Source organism: Doryrhamphus excisus, linkage group LG3, assembly GCF_037039965.1.
Source record: "Doryrhamphus excisus strain RoL-2023G ecotype Guam linkage group LG3, RoL_Dexc_Guam_v1.1, whole genome shotgun sequence".
Taxonomy (NCBI): Eukaryota; Metazoa; Chordata; class Actinopteri; order Syngnathiformes; family Syngnathidae; genus Doryrhamphus; species Doryrhamphus excisus.
In genome coordinates this window covers 5113298-5140536 of record NC_136359.1, presented here as the reverse complement: position 1 = coordinate 5140536, position 27239 = coordinate 5113298, and the positions used below count along the sequence as shown (strand labels likewise).

The window sequence follows — 27239 nt, the reverse complement described above, 5'->3', positions numbered from 1 at the left end:
AGCCAAAAGGAACAATACCAAGAGAAAAGGCTGAGATGTAAAAATTAATAACAACTAGTCAGATTAATCAGTTTTCTAATTAATTCCCCATATGCAACTATGTCTGGTCTAAGTCAGGTAAGGTCAACTTTAACAGATGCACGCACGCACACACATAGTCCAGTCCATAGTCCAGAGCCTATCCCAGTTGTCTTCAGGCGAGAGGCTGTTGGCCAGCCAATCACAGGGCACATATAGACAAACAACCATTCACACTCACATTCATACCTATGGACAATTTGGAGTCGCTAATTAACCTAGCATGTTTTTGGAATGTGGGAGGAAACCGGAGTACCCGGAGAAAACCCACGCATGCACGGGGAGAACATGCAAACTCCACACAGAGATGGCCGAGGGTGGAATTGGACCCGGTTCTACTAGCTGTGAGGTCTGCGCGCTAACCACTCGACCACCGTGCAGCCCAAAAACAACCAGATAAATATAAAAAAAATGTAGAATAACATCTCTGTACCTGCATAGTCCTCCTCATAGAATAAAAATATTAGCTGACAGATAGAATCAATATTTCAGAAATATGTATAACAATACATAAAATAATCAGCTGATTGTATGAAAATACAATTGATATCCATTTAAATTTCCAAAAATGTAAAATAACCTACTTATTAAAGAATTATTTTCATCAAAAAAATAACCAGATGAGCAAAACAATGGATGAAAAATAATGTTGTAAAAAAAAAATGCAATGTTGGAATTGAACCCTGGTCTCCTAGCTGTGAGGTCTGCGCGTTAACCACTCGAACACCGTTCAGCCCTGTATCTTTTCACAAAAAGCTTTTTTTTCTCCCTTTATTTTGCTGTGAATTGATATTTTTGCTTTTTACCAAAGAATGGAAAAAGGTGTAAGATTTCTTTTGGTATATACCATGTTCATATGGCTTTTGAAAATTGGCTGCCGTTAAATGAGTAAAAAAGGGCTTCAAACGGAGTGGAGAAGAAAGACAAAAGAAGCCAAAAATGTACCACCGGGTGTCTTTAGAGCAGGGGTCTCAAACTCAATTTACTTGGGGGCCACTGGAGCGAGGGTCTGGGTGAGACTGGGCCGCATCAGGTTTTCCAAAAAAAATAAAATAAACGCATTTATTAAAAACAAAAGATTTTTAAAAACTTTGCTTTGGTTCCGATTTTCTGCAATAAAAGCTCTGATAAAACATTCCACTGTTCTCAAATATCTTACTTTTTATTTTTCTACACAAAATAAGATGAAAAATAAATAAACAAATCAAGAATAAAGAAAATCAATCAATCAGTAATAAATAAATATAATAATAATAATAATAATAATAATAATAATAATAATAATAATAATAATAATAATAATAATAATAATAATAATAATAATAATAATAAAACAGCAAATAATAAAAACTTAAGAAACCACATATAGTTGGTGGGTAGACAAATTATTTTTTTCAGATTAAAATGAACAAAGCATTATTAGAGCCCTGTAGACATGACAAAACACGACTATAGTCACATTTATACTCTTTATTTACAACATATTGCGCAACTGCAGGGTCTTGAGACACATGCTAACTCACAAACTAGAGAGCTAGCGACCTAAACGGTAGCCTTCAAGTTATTTGCTTTAAACTTAAATAGCCAAAAACTTACCACTTCCACACGGATAGGGAGGATAACTATTAACAGTTATTTAACTTTTAACATGAACATTAATCAAACGTAATAATTTTTTCTGGGTACATGATACCATACAGCATCCATATCAAACTTGCGCGGGCCTCAAACTAGTGTCCTGCGGGCCACATTTGGCCCGCGGGCCGCGTGTTTGAGACCCCTTCTTTAGAGCATCTCCAGCCTGAAACTGAAGCAAACACACTGAGGGGAAAGCCTCTAATCTGATCAGATTTACTCGTGTTGTGAGTCAATATCAGTCACATGCTCTAAAGTTGCCAGATTTGATTCGTATCGACCTGCTCTTCCAACTCTCAAGAGGTGTGTGTGTGTGTGTGTGTGTTCATTTATCTGCATTGTCAGCAAGGACCTGTAGACACCCCCCCCCCCCCACCTTTTGTGACCCTGCCCACAATCAAATCGCTATTTAAACAAATTAAAACTTTGGCTACACTTTTAGATTAGATTAGAGATAGTAAAGCATGACCTCGTCTTGATCCTTTAATTTGATAGCGACTTTGTAAGGTGGAGTTCCTATTTGTTTACTCTGTATTGTGTACTGCTGGATGTCAATAGCGTTCCCCCTATTAATCACCCGTTTGCTCCATCCCACCTGGAGAAAAGTCCGGCATCGCCATAGTCGGCCAGATGTGTTCAGCAGATGTTTCAATGGAGGTGCGTTGATGTGCAGGTGTCGTCATTTTGATGCAGCTGTTGTGTGTTTGGATACAGACAGATGTTTAGTAGCGCTTGATGATCTTGGGAGCTAAGTAGCCAACCAAGCAGTCAGGCAGGAAGTCGGCCAGGTGGACAACAGGGAAAGCTGCCATTAATAAGATGTAAGAAAACCAACCGGGCCCTGTGGACTTGTGTTGGATGGTTATTGCGGGCGGGTGGGGGGGACGTGGGGGGGGGGGGCAGGTGTTGTGTTTGTACAAGACTCACTTCCTGCCAAAGCTTCTCTCCATTATAGAACACATTCATCACACGGAGAAAGCCTTCCACAGTCATGTTCCTTGGAGGCAATTAGGAATTAAGCTAACACTGGTTGGAGGTTGCAGTGGTCCACAACTGCACTGCATTACACTTCCATGGAGATAAATCAGGTGACCAAAATATTTAAAAAATCAGCTATATATTTAATTACAGTACAGTAGCCACTAGTATGTTACAGATGTGTCATACACCCAAAAAATGACTTTAATACGGTAGAAAATGTAAAAATAATAATATTATAGTGGGGGCAGTACTCAAGTGGAACCTTTGTCTCGGGAGCTGTTGTGCCAGGATTGCATTAGGGCGTGGACTTCCGCCAACTCTCAGAAGTGTCGGAAGTTCCGGCTCCGTGTCGTCACTGCTGTCCACTCATATTTGTCCTTACAGGTGAGTTGTTGATAAAAGTAACAAATAAAATCTCTGTAAACTCATAATAGGTAAAGGGAATTAATTTAAACATATCGTATTGTTAAGCGCTTTCGGAATAGGGTAAGATTATTAGTAGCGTCGGACCGTATTTAGACGGCAGTGAGTGCCGTGTCGCGGCTATTTTGGGTTCAGATGGCCCTCACCCTTGTCTCACAGGCGAGCTCGTTGAGTATAATTATTGAGCTCCTGCGCACGCACGCACACACAGACACACGCGCGACCATTTATTATGGGCTTGCCCAGCCATACAAGCCCCATAGACTGCTGCTGACACTGTGTGACTGCTTGAACACTTTTGGGACTTGAAGCTATCTTGCTAGGTGCTATCATGGTAGCCGTTAGCATGTTAGCATTTAAGCTAATTTACTCATGTCTAAAGGCAAATACACACATGGCATGATGCAGGGAGGTTATAGGACAACCTTTGCACTTTATAAACTTGAGGCTCCCTTTGCTAGGTCCTAGCATGATGACTGTTAGCATGTTAGCATTTTAGCTAATTTACTCATGTCTCAAGCAAAATACCCACATGGCATGATGTAGGGAGGTTATAGGACAACCTTGGCACTTTCTAACCTTGAGGCTGTCTTGCTAGATGCTACCATACTAACCCTTAGCATGTTAGCATTGTGGCTAATTTACTCATTTATAAAGCCAAGCGTTTTTTTCTACCTAATTATGCATTTTTGGCCATGTGCGACTTATACTCCGGTGTACAAAACAGTGAGTAAAACCACATTAAATACATTTAGACCTAAAATAAACTTGATTCTTAGTTTCTTAACTTAGCCATCACTGGTAAAAGCATTCAGAAAATGCATTCAAAGACGTTGTGAATGGTACGTACTGGTCTCTCGGTGTCGGGATGTCCCTGTAATGTTCACTGAGACACACAAGCACCAGACCTGATCGCTGGATGAACAACCTTTTAGTGCAGATTTGAATCATCTTACAACAGGCACAATAAAACATTAACAAGGTAGCATGTCTTAAATTGCTTATATACTCTCATCATGTCTACTATATTGGGTGATACGAGTGTAAATGTAACTATAGGGGTGTTATTTTATGTGTAGAGGGCTTTAGTCATGTTAAAAATGTACTTAGAAGTTTTCTATGCTCTTAACGGCAACATATTGTATTTATAACTAAGGAGTCCTAGTTCACGGATGTTTGTGCCAGGACTTGAACCAATGAACCAGGATGAAAACAGGAAGACTGTATAGTTAATAAAGGCTGTATGGTGGACAGTTTAACTGTCATGTTGTCACAATGTGGGCGTCACCCTCTCGTGACAGCTCCTTTTAGTTTCCTTCTTTGCCTCTGTTCCGGTTTTCATGCCCTTATTTTGGTAACCACTTCCTTTGTTGTTCCCTTCCGTTTTCCTTGCTACTGCTCTTTTTGCCTGGTAGTTGCTGTATGCATAGCTTAAGTGCCATTCGCATTAAAAGATTCATTTTATCCGCACATTTGGTCCTGCTCTCTGCGTCCTGGGGTGGTACTACAAAACTCGCAAGCCCGGACGTAACAGAATGAAGCCACCACAAGCGATTTCTGGACCTGGCAGATCTTCAAGGCCATGGAGAAGGAATCAGCCATGTTTACCCCGGAGGAGCTGGAGGATGTGGTTTGGGGGCCGGACAGCACGCTCATCCCCATGCGTGGGTGTATCCGGGACCACAACAGAAAGAGCACGCACCTGAACTAAATAGGGATAATGAAATTAGAAGCAGGTGCGTGAAAAGAGCAGTAGCAAGGAAAACGGAAGGGAACAACAAAGGAAGTGGTTACCAAAATAAAGGCATGAAAACCGGAACAGAGGCAAAGAAGGAAACTAAAGGAGCTGTCACGAGAGGGTGACGCCCACATCGTGACAACATGACAGTTAAACTGTCCACCATACAGCCTTATTAACTATACAGTCTTCCCGTTTTCATCCTGGTTCATTGGTTCAAGTCCTGGCTGTGATGCACAAACGTCCATGGACTCGGATTCCTTATTTATAAATAGAATATGTTGGCGTTTAGAGCATAGAAAACCGTCCAAGAACATTTTAACATGACTAAAGCCCTCTACACATAAAATAACACCCCTATAGTTACATTTACACTCGTATCACCCAATATAGTTGACATGATGAGAGTATATAAGCAATTTAAGACATGCTACCTTGTTGTGTTTTATTGTGCCTGTTGTGAGATGATTCAAATCTGCACTAAAAGGTTGTTCATCCAGCGATCGGGTCTGGTGTTTTACATAAGTAAATTAGCTAAAATGCTAACATGCTAACAGTCATCATGCTAGGACCAAGCAAGAGAGCCTCAAGTTTAGAAAGTGCGAAGGTTGTCCTATAACCTCCCTGCATCATGCCATGTGTGTATTTGCCTTTAGACATGAGTAAATTAGCTTAAATGCTAACATGCTAACAGTCATCATGCTAGGACCTAGCAAGAGAGCCTCAAGTTTAGAAAGTGCGAAGGTTGTCCTATAACCTCCCTGCATCATGCCATGTGTGTATTTGCCTTTAGACATGAGTAAATTAGCTTAAATGCTAACATGCTAACAGTCATCATGCTAGGACCTAGCAAGAGAGCCTCAAGTTTAGAAAGTGCGAAGGTTGTCCTATAACCTCCCTGCATCATGCCATGTGTGTATTTGCCTTTAGACATGAGTAAATTAGCTTAAATGCTAACATGCTAATGGCTACCATGATAGCACCTAGCAAGATAGCTTCAAGTCCCAAAAGTGTTCAAGCAGTCACACAGTGTCAGCAGCAGTTTATGGGGCTTGTATGGCTGGGCAAGCCCATAATAAATGGTCGCGCGGGTGTCTGTGTGTGCGTGCGTGCGCAGGAGTTCAATAACTATATTCAACGAGCATGCCTGTGAGACAAGGGTGAGGGCCATCTGAACCCAAAATGGCCGCGACACAGCATTTAGTGCCGTGTAAATACCGTTTGACGCTACTAATAATCTTACCCTATTTCGAAAGCGCTTAACAATACGATATGTTTAAATTAATTCCCTTTACCTATTATGAGTTTACAGAGATTTTTTGTGTTTTTATTTGTTACTTACGACACAGAGCCATTTTTCATAATTTTCCTGAAATTCCCAGAGAACAATACATGAAGCTGAATAACATCTTTGAGGTGTTCATTGTAGTTGGTATCTTCCAGATGAAAGTTGATGGAGAAAGACGACTAAAAATGTTTCTAAAAGAGGACAACATACACGACAAGACTGTCGCTGTCAGCACTAAAGCGCAACCTCTAAAAAAGTCAACAAGATGCAAATGGAGCCCATATGTTTCCTCTCATGTCATCGCATCCATATTTAAGGGCCGTCTACGACCTCATTAAGGCCTTATGACACCACAGCCTTTACCGCGGCTACTAAAAGCCCGCAGATGGTTATCATCAGGCTCCATGATGAGACACCAGCTGTGCTCATACACATTAGTCGGCAATTCCAGGAGGGAAAAAACAAGTAAATATTCACCGTTGTAGTAAATAAATTCAATCTATTGGTTTTGTTATTATGCATAGGGCAGCGTTTGTCAAACCTTTCCACCCCGTGACCCCCTTCCCAGGGACCTGAAGTTATTAGAATGTAATGTACTGCAATAACAATGCACTTTGAATGTGCTCTCTATGAGATGTCGGTCCTGATGGCAAATCTTGCAGCTAATGAAAGCAAAAAAAAAAAAAAAAATCTGTACGTTGTTCTGAGGACTCTGTGGACAGCTGTTCCCTTCCTCCTGCAAGACGTTAAATTTAGCATCTCAAGGGTTTTCCGTGCTGATTGCGCCAGCTTTGCACTCGATAATTATGTGTCGGACATTAAAATGACAAGCACGTACTTTTTTCCTCAAAATACTTAGTTCACATTCGCAGCCTTCGGTTGTCGCTCGATGGAAAGCGCTAAACTTTGTCATTATGTTGGTATCTAACATCATAAGGAAAAATGGTAGTGATCTTTAATAGTAGTAGAAATAGTACTGACATGTTTGGATATTGAATTGTATGTAGTTAATAAGCATAATAACTCGCTTATTAAGTCATTCAATCCCAGACATTTTTTTTAAAAAACGGCCATTTTTGATGATTTTGACTGATTTTTCAAGGCACACAGAATATTGTGACAAGAAAGGTCTCAAACTCAATTTACCTGGGGGCCACTGGAGCTCGGGTCTGGGCAAGGCTGGGCTGCATCAGGTTTTCCAAAAAAAAAAACAAAAACGCATTTATTAAAAACAGAAAAATATACAAACTTTTTCAGTGCTTTGGTTCCGATTTTCTACAATAAAAGCTCTGATAAAACATTCCACTGTTCTTAAATATCTTAATTTTTATTTTTCTGCACAAAATAAGATGAAAAATAAATAAACGAATCAAGAATAAAGAAAATCAATCAGTAATAAATAAATATAATAATAATAATAAAACGGCAAATAATAAAAACTTAAGAAACCACATATAGTTGGTGGGTAGACAAATTATATTTTTCAGATTAAAATGAACAAAGCATTATTAGAGCCCTGTAGACATGACAAAACACGACTATAGTCACATTTATACTCTTTTTATTTACAACATATTGCGCAACTGCAGGGTCTTGAGACACATGCTAATTCGCAAACTAGAGAGCTAGCGACCTAAACGGTAGCCTTCAAGTTATTTCCTTTAAACTTAAATAGCCAAAAACTTACCACTTCCACACAGATAGGGAGGATAACTATTAACAGTTATTTAACCTTTAACATGAACATTAATCAAAAGTAATATTTTTTTCTGGGTACATGATACCATACAGCATCCATATCAAACTTGCGCAGGCCGCACTAACATTAAACTTTCATATCAAGGCGGGGGCCTCAAACTAGTGTCATGAGTGTGAATGGTTGTTTGTCTATATGTGCCCTGTGATTGGCTGGCCACCAGTCCAGGGTGTACCCCACCTCTCACCCGAAGACAGCTGGGATAGGCTCCAGCACCCCCGCGACCCTTGTGAGGAAAAAGCGGTAGAAAATGAATGAATGAATGAATGATAATAATGATAATGATAATAACAATAATAATAATAACGTGAAAAAGTGGCATGAACATGATTATATCCTGCAAAAAGGGGTAGGCATTTATAAGCTTTTGCTTCAGCCTACTCCTTTTGGGCTTGTGATCAGATAATTGAATACAAATGTAAATAATGGAAAGTTATATTTTGATTGATGTAAGAAATGCACTGTAATGTTTCATATATTTGCCCCCCCCCAAAAAAAGAAAAAATGGTCACAAAACATGTTAAATTTGTAGGACAATTATCACCCAGTAAAATGTATCGTTTGTGTGATTTCGTTTGTGTGACACTTAGACTTAATATTTTTATGTCAACCACTTCCACACACACAAAAAAACTCATGTTGAGTTACTTTTGAGCTATTTTTCACTGATATCTGACACTTCCATTCTGCACCCCCATGTTGTTGCTTTTTCCTACTGTGCTCATAATTGAAAGTGAAATGGCGCTGGTTAGAGATGATTAAAGATGGATGACTACCGAGGTAGAAGAATAGGAGGGGGGGTGCTAGTTTGAGCTAAATGACAGTTGGCCAATGTTAAGTCTTAATGGTGCTGCTATATTCAGTCCAGAGTATCAATTATGCACACGACAAGACCGCCTTATCAGGTGACACGACCCCCCTTAACCACTTCCCCCATTTTCATGTTCACATTTCAGCCATTATTGTCAAAGGCCACTCACCTCATCACATTCCCATCAGCAATGTTGCTAACAGAACCGAGCCTTAAAGACTGGCTGGCTTATTTGAAAATCACCAGTGATATTTTTGGACAATGCTGCACCAGCCCCGCTCATCCCTCTGCGGAGGAGAAGCGCGATGACAAGTCCACAATTGAGCCTTTGTTTGTCTCTGTTAGCAGCGTGTTGCCATATGTTGACTAATAGTCCGACAAGTCTGGCTTTGTGCTCCGATGACAGATGGCCAATGATGGAGGCCCGAAAAGTGGCAAAATATGTTACAGTTTGGACTAAAATAGCACAACACACACACATACTTTTTTGTACTTTTTTATTTTTTAACCATGCATGATATGATGCGTTCAAGCGCACTGGTACGTTTAAAGGTGAAGTGCACTTTTTAAATGACATAAATGACATGAGCCAGCACTACTTATTCTGAAGGCCCTGGCTGGATTACACAGACATGGTGACACATTCATTCATTTTCTACCGCTTTTTCCTCACAAGGGTCGCGGAGGGTGCTGGAGCCTATCCCAGCTGTCTTCGGGCGGGAGGCGGGGTACACCCTGGACTGGTGGCCAGCCAATCACAGGGCACATATAGACAAACAACCATTCACACTCACATTCATACCTATGGACAATTTGGAGTCGCTAATTAACCTAGCATGTTTTTGGAATGTGGGAGGAAACCGGAGTACCCGGAGAAAAAACCCACGCATGCACGGGGAGAACATGCAAACTCCACACAGAGATGCCCAAGGGTGGAATCGAACCCTGGTCTCCTAGCTGTGAGGTCTGCGCGCTAACCACTCGATCGCTGTGCCGTCCTGGACAAAATTCATTATGGGAATTTTTTGTTATTTTAGACACGTTGTAGTGCATGTTTTGTACATGTCTTAGCTACCTTTTGAGTGTTGAGTTGCTGTGTGATGATTTTAATGTTCTCCCTACATTTGAAAACATTAAAATATTTATTTCATTCATTTTCAACTGCTTTTTCTTCACAAGGGTCGCGGGGGTGCTGGAGCCTATCCCAGCTGTCTTCAGGCAAGAGGCGGAGTACACCCCGGACTGGTCGCCAGCCAATCACAAGGCACATATAAACAACCATTCACACTCACATTTATACTTATGGACAATTGGTCGCCAATTAACCTAGCATGTATTTGGAATGTGGGAGGAAACCGGAGTACCCGGAGAAAACCCACGCATGCCCGAGGGTGGAATTGAACCCTGGTCTCCTAGCTGTGAGGTCTGCGCGCTAACCACATGACCGCCGTGCCGCCCCACACACTTTTTTAGTGCTTTTTTATTTTTTAACCCAATCCACTTCTTAATGTTTAGGCCATGCATGATATGATGCGTTCAAGCGCACTGGTAGGTTTAAAGGTGAATTGCACTTTTTGGGGAATTTAAATGACATGAGCCAGCACTACTTATTCTGAAGGCCCTGGCCGGATTACACAGACATGGTGACACATAGATGCTGAAATCTGATTGGACAAAAAAAAAAAAATCTATGCAGCCAATGTTCCAAAAATGCTCCAAAATGAACATAATAGACAGTTAGGAATTAATGAATACAATGTCATGGATGGATCAAATGCTAGAATTGTGGTAGTGTTTAGGCCAGCAGAGAAGGCTTTGCAGGCCCTGAGGGCACATCACCTCATTTCCTCTTTTGTTTTAATAAGTCATATGTGATTTAAGATTGGTAGTAGCTTAAAACATCTAATATTGACATCATTTATTGTAGTTACCCTTTGTAATAGTACTCATATTATTATAAAATATTCATTTTTGCATTGAAATACATCATATTTAGAAGTGGAATACACTTGATAACGATTTAATGGTAATCATACAACAATTGACCCACCTTGTTAGATGAGCGGATCCAATGTTGTGTACTAAATGAGTGTTTTTATTTTCCAGTACACAGCACAGGGCTACTTGCTATTTTATTATCATGCCAGCTTTGTATTCACAGGTTGTTCTTGCCATAAATAAAACAAGGGCTCCCCCTCCCTGTGGGACTAATAAAGGATTTTTCTTGTTTTTGTGCAAATCCGTCATTTTCTTAGTCATGATAATTACATGGAGACTGATTTTAAATCCCTCTATTGCAATACCGGTATTGAACTCTGTCATCTAAAGGCGACACCATTCACATGAGAAAAGTTAGTTACCATAGTAACAGGTGTTGCTCTCCTCCTTCCTGTAGGATTCCCCCGCACCCAATGCCTACGATGTCAGCAGGCCATTCCAGGCAGCAGATGGAGCCTCTGCAGCCAGAAGCCAAGACGCCAAAAGACGACAAAGCAGCTTCCTCTCCGCGGCACCGCGACATGCGTCCTTTCTGGAGTGTGCGCACAGCGGGCCAGGTATTAGACACCAGTCATGCATCCACATAGCTAGCTAACAAGCTACAGGATTCAAGGAGCCAGCAAATCATCCATCATCATTTATCAACCACCTATTTGTATATCTATGGTATAGCCATCCATTTATGAACTATCTATTTTATTTGATTGATCTAGCTATCTATCATCCATCATCAGTTGGTCAAGCAGCTATCCATCAACCAGTCATCATCAATTTATCAACCATCTATGCATTCATCCATCCAGTTTGTGTTATATCCATCTAACACACATTGTCGATTTATAAAACATCTATCATACATTATCCATTTATCTATTTTATTATATCCATTTACAAATTATCGATTTTATTAAATCCATCTCGCCGTCCAGCGTACATCATCAATCCATCCATCCATCCATCCACTAATTGACACAACCATCCATCCATCCATCCACCAACCTATCCATCCATCCACTAATCAACACATCCATCCATCCATCCATCCATCCATCCATCCTTCTACTAATTGACACAACCATCATCCTTCCATACAACCATCCATCCACCCATCTACTAATTGACACAACCATCCATCCATCGATCCACTAATTGACACAACCATCATCCTTCTATACAACCATCCATCCATCCATCTACTACTTGACACAACCATCATCCATCCACCCACTAATTGACACAACCATCCATCCATCCACCAACCCATCCATTCATCCACTAATTGACACAACCATCATTCATCCACCAACCCATCCATCCATCCACTAATTGACACAACCATCATCCATCCACCAACCTATCCATCCATTCACTAATCAACACAACCATCCATCCATCCACTAATTAACACAACCATCCATCCACCAACCCATCCATCCATCCATCCATCTATCCATCTACTAATTGACACAACATTATCCATCCACCAACCCATCCATCCACTAATTAACACAACCACCATCCACCAACCCATCCATCCATCCATCTATCCATCTACTAATTGACACAACATTATCCATCCACCAACCCATCCATCCACTAATTAACACAACCACCATCCACCCACCCATCCATCCATCCATCCATCCATCCACTAACCCATCCATCCATCCATCCACTAATTAACACAACCATCCATCCACCCACCCATCCATCCATCCATCCATCCACTAATTGACACAACTATCCATCCACTATTTGACACATCCATCCATCCATCCATTAATTGACACAACCATCCAGCCATCCACCAACCCCTCCATCTATCCATCCATCCATCCACTAATTGACACAACCATCCATCCATCCACCAACCCATCTATCCATCCATCCATCCATCCATCCACTAATTGACACAACCATCCATCCATCCACCAACCCATCTATCCATCCATCCACTAACTGACACAACCATCCATCCATCAATTCATCCATCTACTAATTGACACAACCATCATCCATCCATACATCTACTAATTGACACAACCATCATCCACCCATCCATCTATCCATCCACTAACCCATCCATCCACTAATTAACACAACCACCCACCCATCCATCCATCCATCCATCCATCCATCCACTAATTGACACAACCATCCATCCACTATTTGACACAACCATCAATCCATCCATCCATTAATTGACACAACCATCCAGCCATCCACCAACCCCTCCATCCATCCATCCATCCATCCACTAATTGACACAACCATCCATCTATCCACCAACCCATCTATCCATCCATCCATCCATCCACTAATTGACACAACCATCCATCCATCAATTCATCCATCTACTAATTGACACAACCATCATCCATCCATACATCTACTAATTGACACAACCATCATCCATCCATCCATCCACTAATTGACACAACCATCATCCATCCATCCATCCATCCATCCATGTATCCACCCATGCATTGACATCTATAGATCTCTATAGATGTCTATAGGAGTATGGCGCCCCGCCCTCCAATTAGCTCTGTCTCAATTTGCCTCCGAGCTAATATTGACTTCAATTACAGTCTCAATGAAAACGGTGTTATTTCAAAATGGATAGATTCCTGACTTAGTTGGATAATTTATGACTTGGCCCATTTCACCACGGGGACTCAACCCATGAGGCACCTCCAACCGTTTAACCAAATTCCAATTTGCATATAAATAGATTTGCACTGTTTGCTGTGGTGTTTCTTACGCACACACACACACACACACACACACACACATATATGCTTTGAATTATGCTTAGTAGTACGCACATGCACAATCATTTTAGCCATTATGGAATTTGCATAAATGAATAGACCGACAGTGTATGGACCATTAGGGAATATTACGTTCTTCATCATTCTAACGAAGCTAACTATAAACAACTACAAACATGCGTACGTATAACATCCCTGCAGAGTCACATGACGTCACCATTCTCCATTGATGTCTGTGTGGTTACGTGGCTATGTGTGTCTTTGTGTCAAAATGACTTCTATCAGCCATTTTTCAAAAGACAACCCCTTCAATACTGGCAATATTAGATGATTTTGACCGATCTTTCAAGGTACACAGAATAATGTGTTCTATGGCTATATAAACATGGCACCTACCAAAAGAAAGATTAGACTCCCATCTTCATTCATTCATTCATTTTCTACCGCTTTTCCTCACGAGGGTCGCGGGGGTGCTGGAGCCTATCCCAGCTGTCTTTTGGCGAGAGGCGGGGTACACCCTGGACTGGTGGCCAGCCAATCACAGGGCACATATAGACAAACAACCATTCACACTCACATTCATACCTATGGACAATTTGGAGTCGCCGATTAACCTAGCATGTTTTTGGAATGTGGGAGGAAACCGGAGTAAACCCGGAGAAATCCCACACATGCACGGGGAGAACATGCAAACTCCACACAGAGATGGCCGAGGGTGGAATTGAACCTTGGTCTCCTAGCTGTGAGGTCTGTGTGCTAACCACTCGACCACCGTGCCGCCCTAGACTCTCATCTTTCATCAGTAAAATAACTTTGTTTATACCTTTTTCCGTTCTTTAGTAATCTGCAGTAGAACATAGGTACGTTTCAGGAAAATATCAGTTTCCAACTAAAAAAAAAAGGGAGAAAAACAGCCTTTTGTGAAACAATACATTGCAATCCTAACCTTCACTTTGACACAATTCTTTTGTTTTTGTGACAGCTCGGATATCTAAACAACTATTCCACAACATAAACAACACAAAAAATGGGTTGTTATATAATAATATAATATAATAATACATTTATTAACACATTTATTTACAAATACAACACCATGAACTATTTACAATTATCACATTTGGGACTGAGCTGTGTGTGTGCGCACGTGTGTGTGTGTGTATGTGTTACAATTTCTGTACGATGTGTAACCTTCTGCACGCTACACTCCTCCATGTTCTTTTACTTCCTGCTTCCTGTCATGTATGTTTCTTCCATTCAAATAAAAAAAAACCCAGCTCTTTTGACTTTTGGCTTAAAACGTTGCATCACCTTTTTGCCAAAAAACGTGAAAGATGTTGGGATTATCAAAATCTATAAATACGTCTTTGGTATTGAAAGAGTTAAAGTAGCCAAGGCTTTTTGCACACAACTGAATGTGCTTATTTGTTGTTGTGTGTCTGTTTCGACTAGGTCCAGCTCACTACAACCCCGGTTTGAAATCCTGCCCTCCAATGGCCCTGATGTCCTCCAGGGAAGATCGCTTCAAGGTGTCCATGAACACCAACCCAGGACCTGCTGCTTATCAGGTACCCTTGCCGCTCAAACCCAATTTATTTCTGCGTTCTTTTCATAGAAGTAACAACTTTGGGCTACAGCTCTTATTATAAGTGTGTCAAAACATCCGTGTGTGTGTGTGTGTGAGGTGATTGGGAGAGCGCCACGTTGCTGGCGGTCCTCACCGACTTTGAGTGGTGAACATCAAAGACAAAACAACAGAGTTTTGCGTGCGGTTGATGTCCATGCTAATACGCTAATACGTTATCGCCCACCCCCGAGCCTCCGTAAAGGGGAAGGAAGTGGGTATAGAAATAACACCCGCAACACAGACAACTTCATGAGCCATTTCATCATCCACGCCAGACGTTTCACCTCCGTTTGACAAAGCGTCGTCATGGACTTTTACAGACTTTTTTTTTTTTTTCCATTTTCTGTTGCATCACAGAGCATCATTGATGGATGCTCTCGTGTGTTCAATGTGCGCTTTTTAATGTCTGTGCAAATAGTCCAAAAATGCACTCTGTCAAATAGAGAAATGTATTTAAAATATGAGTTCATTTAGGTTGTTGTTTGCAACAATTTAGTTGTTGAATGTGTTAGTCATGGACATCTACAGCACTGGAATGGAACAGTATCACCTGGCACACAGCTGCACCACACAGAGCAGGGATTTCCATCTTGTGGAATGTTTCCGACGGCCGCAACAGATCCGGTGTGAGCCTGGCGTACCACTGAATAGAGTCAGCCATGACATCTCCGGTATGACATAGTGAAAACAAGATCTCCTCCTATTCGGGGTGGAAGCTTTGGGCTTCTTTCTTTAACGGTTAACGCGCAGGCCTCACAGCTTGGACACCCGAGTTCAGTTCCACCCTCGGCCATCTCTGTGTGGAGTTTGCATGTTCTCCCCGTGCATGTGTGGGTTTTCTCCGGGTACTCCGGTTTCCTCCCACATTTCAAAAACATGCTAGGTTAATTAGCGACTCCAAATTGTCCATAGGTATGAATGTGAGTGTGAATGGTTGTTTGTCTATATGTGCCCTGTGATTGGCTGGCCACCAGTCCAGGGTCTACCCCGCCTCTCGCCTGAAGACAGCTGGCATAGGCTCCAGCACCCCCATGGAAAAGCAGTAGAAAATTAATTAATGACAATTGGAGGCTGCCGCACGGTGGTCGAGTGGTTCGCATGTTAGTCACAAAATCAGGAGATCGGGAAGACATGGGCGTCTCTGTGTGGAGTTTGCATGTTTTCTCTGGGTACTCTGGTTTCCTCCCACATTCCAAAAACATGCTAGGTTAATTAGCGACTCCAAATTGTCCATAGGTATGAATGGTTGTTTGTCTACATATGCCCTGTGATTGGCTGGCCACCAGTCCTAGTTAGGAAAATAGATGGATGGAAATTGGACTCTAACTAATGAGCTCGGTTGCATGTTATGCTTAGAGCAGCAACCGTCTATTGCGTCCCTGCAGTGATTCAGTCTCCTGCAAAGAAGAGTTGCGTGTTTTGGTGTAAAGAAAGAATATCAGGAATATAAAGGTGACTAAAGGGGTGTTAATTAATTTCTAGTTAACTGCAAAAATAGTCAATTTATGATCTGGAACCAACCAACAGCGATAAAAGAACTAACCGTATTAATACTTGTCCAAGTGCTGCATTCATGAAGCACATCTTTGTCTGAAACGTGTCTGGGTTCCTATACTGAAGTTTAAACCCAACGTCATGACTCTATACGGAATGTACGCCGCAGCTTCAGTCTCGGTAATTAGCCCGGTGACTGCTGCTCTGTACGACACCACAGGCCATACGGAGTGAAAGGGATGAGAAGGTGTCAAAAGACGAGGCGGCGTGAGGGACGTGAAGGTGGGAGGGAGGTGGAGGAAGAAGAGGAGCAGCTGAACACCCTTGTTCATTCATTCATTCATTCATTTTCTACCGCTTTTTCCTCACGAGGGTCGCGGGGGTGCTGGAGCCTATCCCAGCCGTCCTCGGGCGAGAGGCGGGGCACACCCTGGACTGGTGGCCAGCCAATCACAGGGCACATATAGACAAACAACCATTCACACTCACATTCATACCTATGGACAATTTGGAGTCGCTAATTAACCTAGCATGTTTTTGGAATGTGAGAGGAAACCGGAGTCACCGGCTGTGTCAGCTATATGAGTAAGCTACAAATGTGGGAGTGATGAAATTAAAAATAAAAAAAAATAGAACATTTTCTGCAAAATCTAAAGTTTTCTGCGCGGGTTATTGTGTGTAACTGCTCTATGGGAGACCACCCCTCAATAGAAAGGGTTGAAAAATTAAGTATAATAGATCCCCTTTATGAAAGAATTTAAAACCAGAGTGAGGAAAAAGGACAAAGGTGCCAAAAACTTACCACTTCCACACGAAATAGGAGGATAAGCTTTTTTTTCCATTCAATCTCAGCATTACTCACCATTACTGATGCCTAGTGTATAGAATACTACATATATCTTGCCTGCCATTTATTAATTATAATTATTACATCAATTTCTGAAAAAAAAAATGTGGGAGGGATATTCAAACCACAATAGGTAAACCCTGGACTGGTACCAGCCAATCACAGGGCACATATAGACAAACAACCATTCACACTCACATTCATACCTATGGACAATTTGGAGTCGCTAATTAACCTAGCATGTTTTTGGAATGTAGGAGGAAACCGGAGTAACCGGCTGTGTCAGCTATATGAGTAAGCTACAAATGTGGGAGTGATGAAATTAAAAATAAAAAAAATAGAAAATTTTCTGCAAAATCTAAAGTTTTCTGCACGGGTTATTGTGTGTAACTGCTCTATGGGAGACCACCCCTCAATAGAAAGAGTTGAAAAATTAAGTATAATAGATCCCCTTTATGAAAGAATTTAAAACCAGAGTGAGGAAAAAGGACAAAGGTGCCAAAAACTTACCACTTCCACACGAAATAGGAGGATAAGCTTATTTTTCACTCAATCTCAGCATTACTCACCATTACTGATGCCTAGTGTACAGAATACTACATATATCTTGCCTGCCATTTATTAATTATAATTAATACATCAATTTCCGAAAAAAAAAATAATGTGGGAGGGATATTCAAACCACAATAGGTAAACCCTGGACTGGTACCAGCCAATCACAGGGCACATATAGACAAACAACCATTCACACTCACATTCATACCTATGGACAATTTGGAGTCGCTAATTAACCTAGCATGTTTTTGGAATGTGGGAGGAAACCGGAGTAACCGGCTGTGTCAGCTATATGAGTAAGCTACAAATGTGGGAGTGATGAAACTAAAAATAAAAAAAATAGAAAATTTTCTGCAAAATCTAAAGTTTTCTGCGCGGGTTATTGTGTGTAACTGCTCTATGGGAGACCACCCCTCAATAGAAAGGGTTGAAAAATTAAGTATAATAGATCCCCTTTATGAAAGAATTTAAAACCAGAGTGAGGAAAAAGGACAAAGGTGCCAAAAACTTACCACTTCCACACAGAATAGGAGGATAAGCTTTTTTTTCATTCAATCTCAGCATTACTCACCATTACTGATGCCTAGTGTACAGAATACTACATATATCTTGCCTGCCATTTATTAATTATAATTAATACATCAATTTCCGAAAAAAAAAATAATGTGGGAGGGATATTCAAACCACAATAGTTAAACCCTGGTACCAGCCAATCACAGGGCACATATAGACAAACAACCATTCACACTCACATTCATACCTATGGACAATTTGGAGTCGCTAATTAACCTAGCATGTTTTTGGAATGTGGGAGGAAACCGGAGTACCCGGAGAAAACCCACGCATGCACGGGGAGAACATGCAAACTCCACACAGAGATGCCCGAGGGTGGAATTGAACCCTGGTGTCCTAGCTGTGAGGTCTGCGCGCTAACCACTAGACCGCCGTGCCGCCCCACCCTTGTTTTAAAAAAAAAAAAAAAAAGTGAGCCGCCTCTGCCGCTGGAAATGTGTTCCGATGGCAAGCAGATGGCGGCGCAGAGGGAATTGCACCTATTTGGGCATTAGCGTCAATAGCGTGTGCATGCGTGCTCATCTATGAAAGTGGCTGTAATGTGCTATCACTGGCTTCTTGAGCTGCATTAGCCCTCTGATGGAGCTCATTTAGAAGCGGAGAAGGGGTGCCTACTTCTGGAGTAGGCTTGATTACCTTTCTCTCGCATACGACATCATTCTTATTGGTTGAGCTTAATTTAACACCCCTTGTGTGTGTGTGTGTGTGTGTGCTGCGCTTCAATATAAAAAGACACTGGGACCTGAGTGGGGACCTGTTGTCAAGCACAGAGGAATTAAACGATGTGATCTTTCCAAGGTTGTAAATCTCTTCCTAGATGGGTTTGGTGTTTATTATCAGCTCCGACATAGCTGGTCTGTTTACCTCTCCAGATGGGAGTTTTTATACTTTTAATGATTGCTGCTACCTGAGCTTCTCGGCCGGGATCAGCAAGGTTACATATCTCGTGTTCCACTGTTAATGATGTCGACGGCGAATGTAGTGTCATCCAGCCACTTGCGTTGAGGTTCACGGCTTCAGGTAACTTCTTATGAGCTTTTTTTTTTTATGTTAATAAGGTTTGCTCATTACAGTTTTTCTCGATTGTTTAAACACATTTTCTGAAAGGATGCATCATATTCTCATAACTCTACGCACAAATCCAAAAATCAGTCACACATTTCTGAAAACAACTCAATTCTGCAAAATGAAACTTCACATACAAAACTTCATTCTTTTCAAAATGGGGTTTGGTCTCCAAATGACGCACACAAGCCACTATATGAACAAATATTTATATGAACCAGTTGAACACTGATGTGCTTAGTGTAAAACATTGTGATTACATCATATTCATCATGACTTGGGCCTTTTTGTGTTCAGTGTGACACTTATTGCAAAATATTTTAGAATTGTTTTTTGGTATTTTTTTTTGACTCAGAACACAAAATTACACAGAAATATATATTTTTATTTTTCAAAGAAAAACAATCTAGGAAGTGTTCATCACAGCTAACACAAAGTTCAACATACAGTGGTCTGCATTTAGTATATATGTATAAAGCTTCAGTTAAAGAAATAATAATAAAAAAAAACAATCAATAACAAAGCAAAAGACTATGCTGCAACACCTCATCTACATCACATGCAAGGTTTTCTCTGGCTAAGCAGCGGGGGAAATATTGCCTAGCATGGCGGGTCCAGCCATGGAAAGCATAGGCTGGAATCTCTTCACATGCATCTTCCATACTTTGGAGAAGGGGATTGTGGGTTTGTGGATTTCTGACCCTTTGCCCAGCCTCTCTCATTGTTAGACTGCTAATTGTAAAAATGTGTGGGTGTTTACCCATGTGAGTGTAAAGCAGGAATTGTGCTTATAGTTTAGCAGACTTGGTTCATGGAGTTGGTGCATTGGTTATACAGTAAACCTCGGATATATCGGATTCAATTGTTCCCACTGCTTTTGTCCGATATAAGCGAAATCCGTTATGCATATACCGGAAAATGTCCGTTTTACGCATATATCGGATTTATATCCGTTATAAAAAGGCACTTCCTTGACTATGTTTCCAATGTACCTGGACTGGGCAATGAAAAGAGACGTAAGGTAATGAGAATTGAACTTTATTGGACTCTGAGCATAACAAATTGTTAATTAAGCTAGGCCCTGTTACGCCCGTCAGGCCTACGTTATTTCCAATAGTGAGGTTAAGATCTCATTCACTGCTGTGCTAGTATTATTGACGTCACTCACGTTTATATTTGTCCTAAATCTGGAGCCAGGAGAAAGACACGATGCGGCCATCCGATATATGCGAGGGAAATTGGAACGGGACTGGAGATTTTGTCCGAAATAGGCGAAATCCGTTATAAAAAATCCGATATATGCAATGAATTTTTATTGGAAATGCATTACAGAAAAATTGGTTCTTTTTTATCTGTCCGTTGTGAGCGAATTTCCGATATAGCCGAGGTTTACTGTATGTTGTGGTCATTGGGTCTCAGGCATCACAAATTGTGTGTAAACAATCGAGAAAAACTGTAAGAGGATCACCAAAAAAAAGAGGAGAATAATTCATAATTCAGTATTTTCACATTTTCATGACATTTAAAGACGTCGAAAGTGCAACATTCTACTATTGGCCAAATTCTGACAAACAGACAGTAGGCGGAAAAGAGAAGTTTACAGTGAACTCACCTTTGGTTTCTTCCTTGTATTTCATCAGGAAATCTGCTTATTAGGACATTTTTACTGAAGAAAGTGTTGAAATCCAACAGGAAATACATTTTTAATACAGTTTAATAGACAAATGTTAATATTTATGCTATAATTTTCCATCAGTGACATGGCTTTTGGAGTCATAATGCTAACACAGAACCAGACGATTTGTCAGCCTTTATAAGGTATAATTTCCAGACTGCTAAATAAATAGTTGTAGCGTTATATAACAAACTAATTATATTAGAAGCTTACAAAAAAACGTTTCTCTGATACCATATTGCATATACAGCATTTGATCTCCGTTGGCATCCCCTGACACTTGGTAACCTTTTCTACCCACACACCACTGCAAAATCATTAGAATCATACAGAACATATCTTTATAATGCAGCTTAATGGACAAATATTCATATTTATGCTATATTCTCTCCCTATGCATGCGTGGGTTTTCTCCGGGTACTCCGGTTTCCTCCCACATTCCAAAAACATGCTAGGTTAATTGGCGACTCCAAATTGTCCATAGGTATGAATGTGAGTGTGAATGGTTGTTTGTCTATATGTGCCCTGTGATTGGCTGGCCACCAGTCCAGGGTGTACCCCACCTCTCGCCCCAAAACAGCTGCGATAAGCTCCAGCACTCCCGCGACCCTCGTGAGGATAAGCGGTAGAAAATGAATGAATGAATGAATGAATGTACCACTTCCACACGGAATGGGAAGAGACATGCCATAGCACAACACCCTGTGTATACCTATGGACAATTTGGAGTGGCCAATTAACCTAGCATGTTTTTGGAATGTGGGAGGAAACCGGAGTACCCGGAGAAAACCCACGCATGCACGGGGAGAACATGCAAACTCCACACAGAAATGGCAGAGGGTGGAATCAAACTTGGGTCTCCTAGCCGTGAGGCCTGTGCACTAACCACTCAAAATTGAACTACTATAGCTGAGGTGTTTATTTACCTGAACGGCAAAGAGGACAGAATTAATTGGATAATAAACGTGAATATTATTTGCATGTGAAAGTGGCCATTTTTTTTAAACAAGTTTACTGCACAACAGAACCAATGTTGTAAATTTGATAAGGAGCAAAACGCAAACAGCCAGGTCATCGTAAACAACAACAACACAGCAAGAGTAAAGCCTAGTTTACACTAGCTGATTCTCGGGTGATTCTCAAGTCATGTTTATAGCCTCTTGGATCTTCCTTGTCAATTTCTAAGAAATGTCTTCTAGTCAGCAATCCACTCTTCCACACGCCTTCTTTCTAGTTTCCGCCTTCTTCCTGCTTTTGTCACGATCTGGACTGCACCCCCTCGTGACAGCTCTTTATGTTTTCCTCCTTTTCCTCTGTCTCCTCTGTCTTTGCCCTTGTTTTCTCTCCACTTCCTTTCCAGTTCTCCTTGTATGCTCTTATTTTCTCTTTCACTTCCTTTCGTACCTCATTTCCTGTCCTACTCTGGTCCACACCTGTTTCCAATTCCCACGTCTCCTATTTAAGTTCAGGTGTGCGTCCCTTCCTTTGTTGGTTCCTTGATTGACTGTCCTTTATTTGACCAAGTTGGCTTGTTTCCTGCCGGATGAACCTTTATTAAAATTATTCTTTTTTTACCTGCAAACGTTCCTGTGTCTGCATCTTTGGGGTCACAAGCTGCAAGATAATACCAACTTATCGTTCTTTCTTGGAATGCAAATACAGCAACTAGTGAAGCTAATGCGCTTCTGATGTATGACGATGTACATTACCGCACAAAAGTTTGGGATCACTTGAAAATGTCTTTGTTTTTCAAAGAAAAACACATTTTCATGCATTTCACAAACATATTTATCCATTTCATTCATTCATTTTCTACCGCTTATCCTCACACGGGTCGCAGGTGTGCTGGAGCCTATCCCAGCTGTCTTTGGGCGAGAGGCGGGGTACACCCTGGATTGGTGGCCAGCCAATCACAACTATTTACACTCACATTCATACCTATGGACAATTTGGAGTCGCCAATTAACCTAGCATGTTTTTGGAATGTGGGAGGAACATGCAAACTCCAACCAGAGATGGCCGAGGGTGGAATCGAACTTGGGTCTCCGATTTGTGAGATCTGCGTGCTAACCACTCGTCCTCCATGTAGCCCTTATCCATTTCACAAACTATTAAAATGAATCAGGTGATTTTCAAAGAATGATCTACATTTTTGCATAGAGGCCTACTATCAACAACTGTTAGTCCTCTGCATCAATCTCCTGGTATGGCTGCTAATCTAAGTTCATCATTTTATAAGGCGAATAGATGATTAGAAAAGCCATCTAAAAAGCTAAACTAAAACTAAAATCTCTTACCATGCTGTTAACTACACCCTTCAGAGAGAAGCACAACCTTGGTCTAACAAGGACAGAAAAACGTGTGTAGTTTAAGACAGGTCGTCACCTGGCAGCTGCACTAAATAGTACCCATCAAACACCAGTGTCAGTATCAACGGTGAAGGATGCTGAAGTCGCCATATTTCCAAGTGATCCCAAACTTTTAAGCTGTAGTGTACACTATGCGCAAAATGCATGCAAGTGTTCACAGTCGGATCAACAGGGATCGTTTTGACCATTATTCAAATACACAAAACACAGTTTGATTGCATTGATGTGTTGTAAATGTATTAGCACCGGTGACTGAGTAGTATGGCGTCTCTAAAGGGAACCGAACTGCAGTGAAATAGTTAGCCTTTTTGGAGAAATGCTCCAGCGAATTCTTTTGTTGAGAAAGTGGATGATTGTCGGCTCTGAAGCTCACGCATGAAGAGATTATGAGCAGTCAGAGCCAGATAAAGCATGTAGCGTAAGCCGCTCTCCTTGCCAGAGACAGCTTGATTCTCAAGAGGTCCTACAAACATTTCTGCTTCTGCACGTGACCATCATGTCTGTCAATGATGCACACAGTTTATAGAGTTATCATCTGTATTTTTAGGCTTGTACTACGTATGTGTGTGTGTGTGTGTGTTGTGGGAAAGTCTCGTGTTCACTGGTGTACACACGTCTGCGTAGCGACCCACTAACACCATTCCCCGCATAGATCCACCTTTGCCTCTCCGCTCTCTGACCCAGCCAAGCATCCCATAATCTCCCTCATCATTACCATGCCCGTGGCGTCGTCACTTCTTAAACATCAACGCCCTCCTCCACACCCCCAACCCGCCGCGCACCCCTCAGGGTGACCCGGAGTTGAACCCGCAACCCTGTTCCCATCAGGATCAAGACTAAGATCTGAGCGGTCCGGCCCATGTGCCTAAATCCTAGCAACGCCGTTTCGGGCATACTGATGATGTGCACGAGCACCGGAAGGTCAGAGCAGGTGGGAGAGAAAGGGAGGGAATGACTTGACAGCTTTGCTATCTCACAGGAAGTGCTCTCTCAAGCACTTCCTGGATGGAAGGGACACATACATTCATTCATTCATTCATTTTCTACCGCTTATCCTCACAAGGGTCGCGGGTATGCTGGAGCCTATCCCAGCTGACTTCAGGCGAGAAGCGGAGTACACCCTAGACTGGTGGCCAGCCAATCACAGGGCACATATAGACAAACAACCATTCACACTCACATTCATACCTATGGACAATTTGGAGTCGCCAATTAATTATATATATATATATATATATAATATGTATTTTATCTACATGTTGAGATCGCTAATTTTAGAATGCTAGCAATGCTAACATTAACATGCAAACACATAGCATCACAGTGCTCACAGTGTTTATATCTGTTGACTAGCTATAAAAATGTATAAAAATGCTATTATGCTACTGTTAGCATGCTAGCAATGCTGAAGTGCCAAAATTAGCATGCTAACAACAAGCATGATAGTGCTACGTCTTTAAATGTCTACTTATGAAAATGGCTAAAAAGGCTACTATGACAATGTTAGCATGCTAGCAATGATAACATTAGCATGCCAACGCCTAGGATAATAGTGGTAAGTGTACATTCATTTATTGCTGGAGCCTATCCCAGCTGTCTTCGGGAGACTGCCAATCACAGGGCACATATAGTCAAACAACCATTCACACTCACATTCATACCTATGGACAATTTGGAGTGGCCAATTACCCTAGCATGTTTTGCACGGGGAGAACATGCAAACTCCACACAGAGATTGCCGAGGGTGGAATTGAACCCTGGTCTCCTAGCTGAGAGGTCAGCGCACTAACCACTCACCCACCGTGCAGCCCTCATACATTTACACATGGAAAAAACATTTGTTTGTATAACAGCATGAACTGTGAATGCGAGTCTGTCGATGTTCTTCTCATTAGATTGCTCCTTATTTGGGGGAAAATGTTGTCGCAAAAAAGCTGAAGAAAAAGCAAAAGAGACGCATATATTTCATCCTTTGATGTGAATTTGTGTTTGTGTGCAGTTGAGTCCAGGCATCATGAACACGGTGCTGAAGGGAACCTACAACGTGACACTCAACGATCCTCTCTGTTACTTCCGCCGCTCCCAACTGGACCACCATCTCAACGACATCTCATGATACTTATGTCGCTACCAATATGTCTTAGTAAGGGGGGGGCTTTGAATATACACTAGACCAGTGGACAAATAGCAAGAATATGCAAGAATACGTTTGGTACTGTCGGATCTTAAGGAGGTTCTAAGTTTAGCTTCAAACCAGCAATGGTAATTGGTAATGGGAGTGAGACAAAGCAAGTATTAAAGTGAAATAGGCTGTTCCAAAGTTTAAGACCAGCACAATAAATAAATAAACCCTGGAGCCCCCCCCTTAAGATGGCTTCATGAAGGGCATCCACTCTTTGGAACTGATGTCTCTTTTGTCAGATTCCCTTACCATCCATCCCCAAAAGGTCTCAATAGGATTTGGATCAAGGGGACATGCTGGATGGTCCAAAAGAGTGAGGTTACTTTGTGAATGTTCTTTGTGACAGCTGCCGTTTGACGCCCCCGCGCAACCTGAAGCACTCCCACATTAGGATTTTGTGGTGTTGTAGAAGAATAGCCTTTTGGAGATGTTGTTTTTGTTCTCCGTGGTTATTGGACTGCACTCGGGGACCAGTACCGACCTTCATTTGGGCCCCCGTTGGTTGGTCCGGTGTCGGATACCCCAGCTCAGGGCTGTGTTTTTTTTTTTTGGGGGGGGGGGGGGGGGTTCTCACACTTGACTTGTGAAAAAGTTTCAACCGACTGTCTTACTGCGTCCAACCTCAGCAGCAATGACGCTCGGTAAGAGGTCTCGCTTATGCAGCTTAACAATCCCACCACTCAAAGAGAGAAAGCTTTGCCTTTGCCATCAAGAAATCATGACAGAAAATGACATTCAATCCATATTTTTTTCTGATGAACAAGCCTATTTCACTTTAATATTTGTTTCCTAGTATGACTCCCATTTCTTATTTTTGCATTTTGAAACTCGACCCCAGGGGTGGGCAAACTTGTTGACTCGTGGGCCGCATTCAGTTAACAAAATTGTCAAGGGCCCGGCTATATATTTGATACATGCCAACTGTTTTTTTAGGTTTATAATTCTAACAGTCCACCAGGAATAATTTATCTGTAAAAGTGTCATACATTCTGTCCCCTTAATTATAATTCATAATGGCACCTACAGAGAACATACTAACTCCTTATTTCTAAAATCCAAATACTTCAACAAAAAAATAAAAAATAAAAAATAAAAAATAAAAAAAAAAAATAAAAAAAAAAAAATAAAAAATAAAAAATAAATTGAAAATTGAAAATTGAAAATTGAAAAAAAACTTTAAATTATATTAGGAAAGCAGGAAGTGAACAAATGTAACAGTTACTGATTGTAAAAGTACCAGATGGAGGGGTAGGATTTAATAAGCTTTGCTTCTTCCTACTCCTTTTGAACATGTGAAACTGTGAACTGATTATGGGATGCACTCAATTGTAATCTGATGCATATTCAAATAAATTAAAACCATTACCATT

At 41.2% G+C, this 27239-nt stretch overlaps 1 protein-coding gene across 1 annotated transcript; it reads left to right on the top strand.

Moving 5' to 3' along the window:
• Window positions 1-99: 99 nt before the first annotated feature.
• LOC144898219 (sperm-tail PG-rich repeat-containing protein 2-like) lies at window positions 100-26421 on the top strand. Its single transcript, XM_078789256.1, has 5 exons — window positions 100-117; window positions 2983-3078; window positions 11106-11265; window positions 14935-15050; window positions 25687-26421. The coding sequence occupies exons 1-5, from the start codon at window positions 100-102 to the stop codon at window positions 25801-25803; spliced, it is 507 nt and encodes a 168-aa protein (XP_078645382.1). The 3' UTR covers window positions 25804-26421.
• Window positions 26422-27239: the final 818 nt, after the last annotated feature.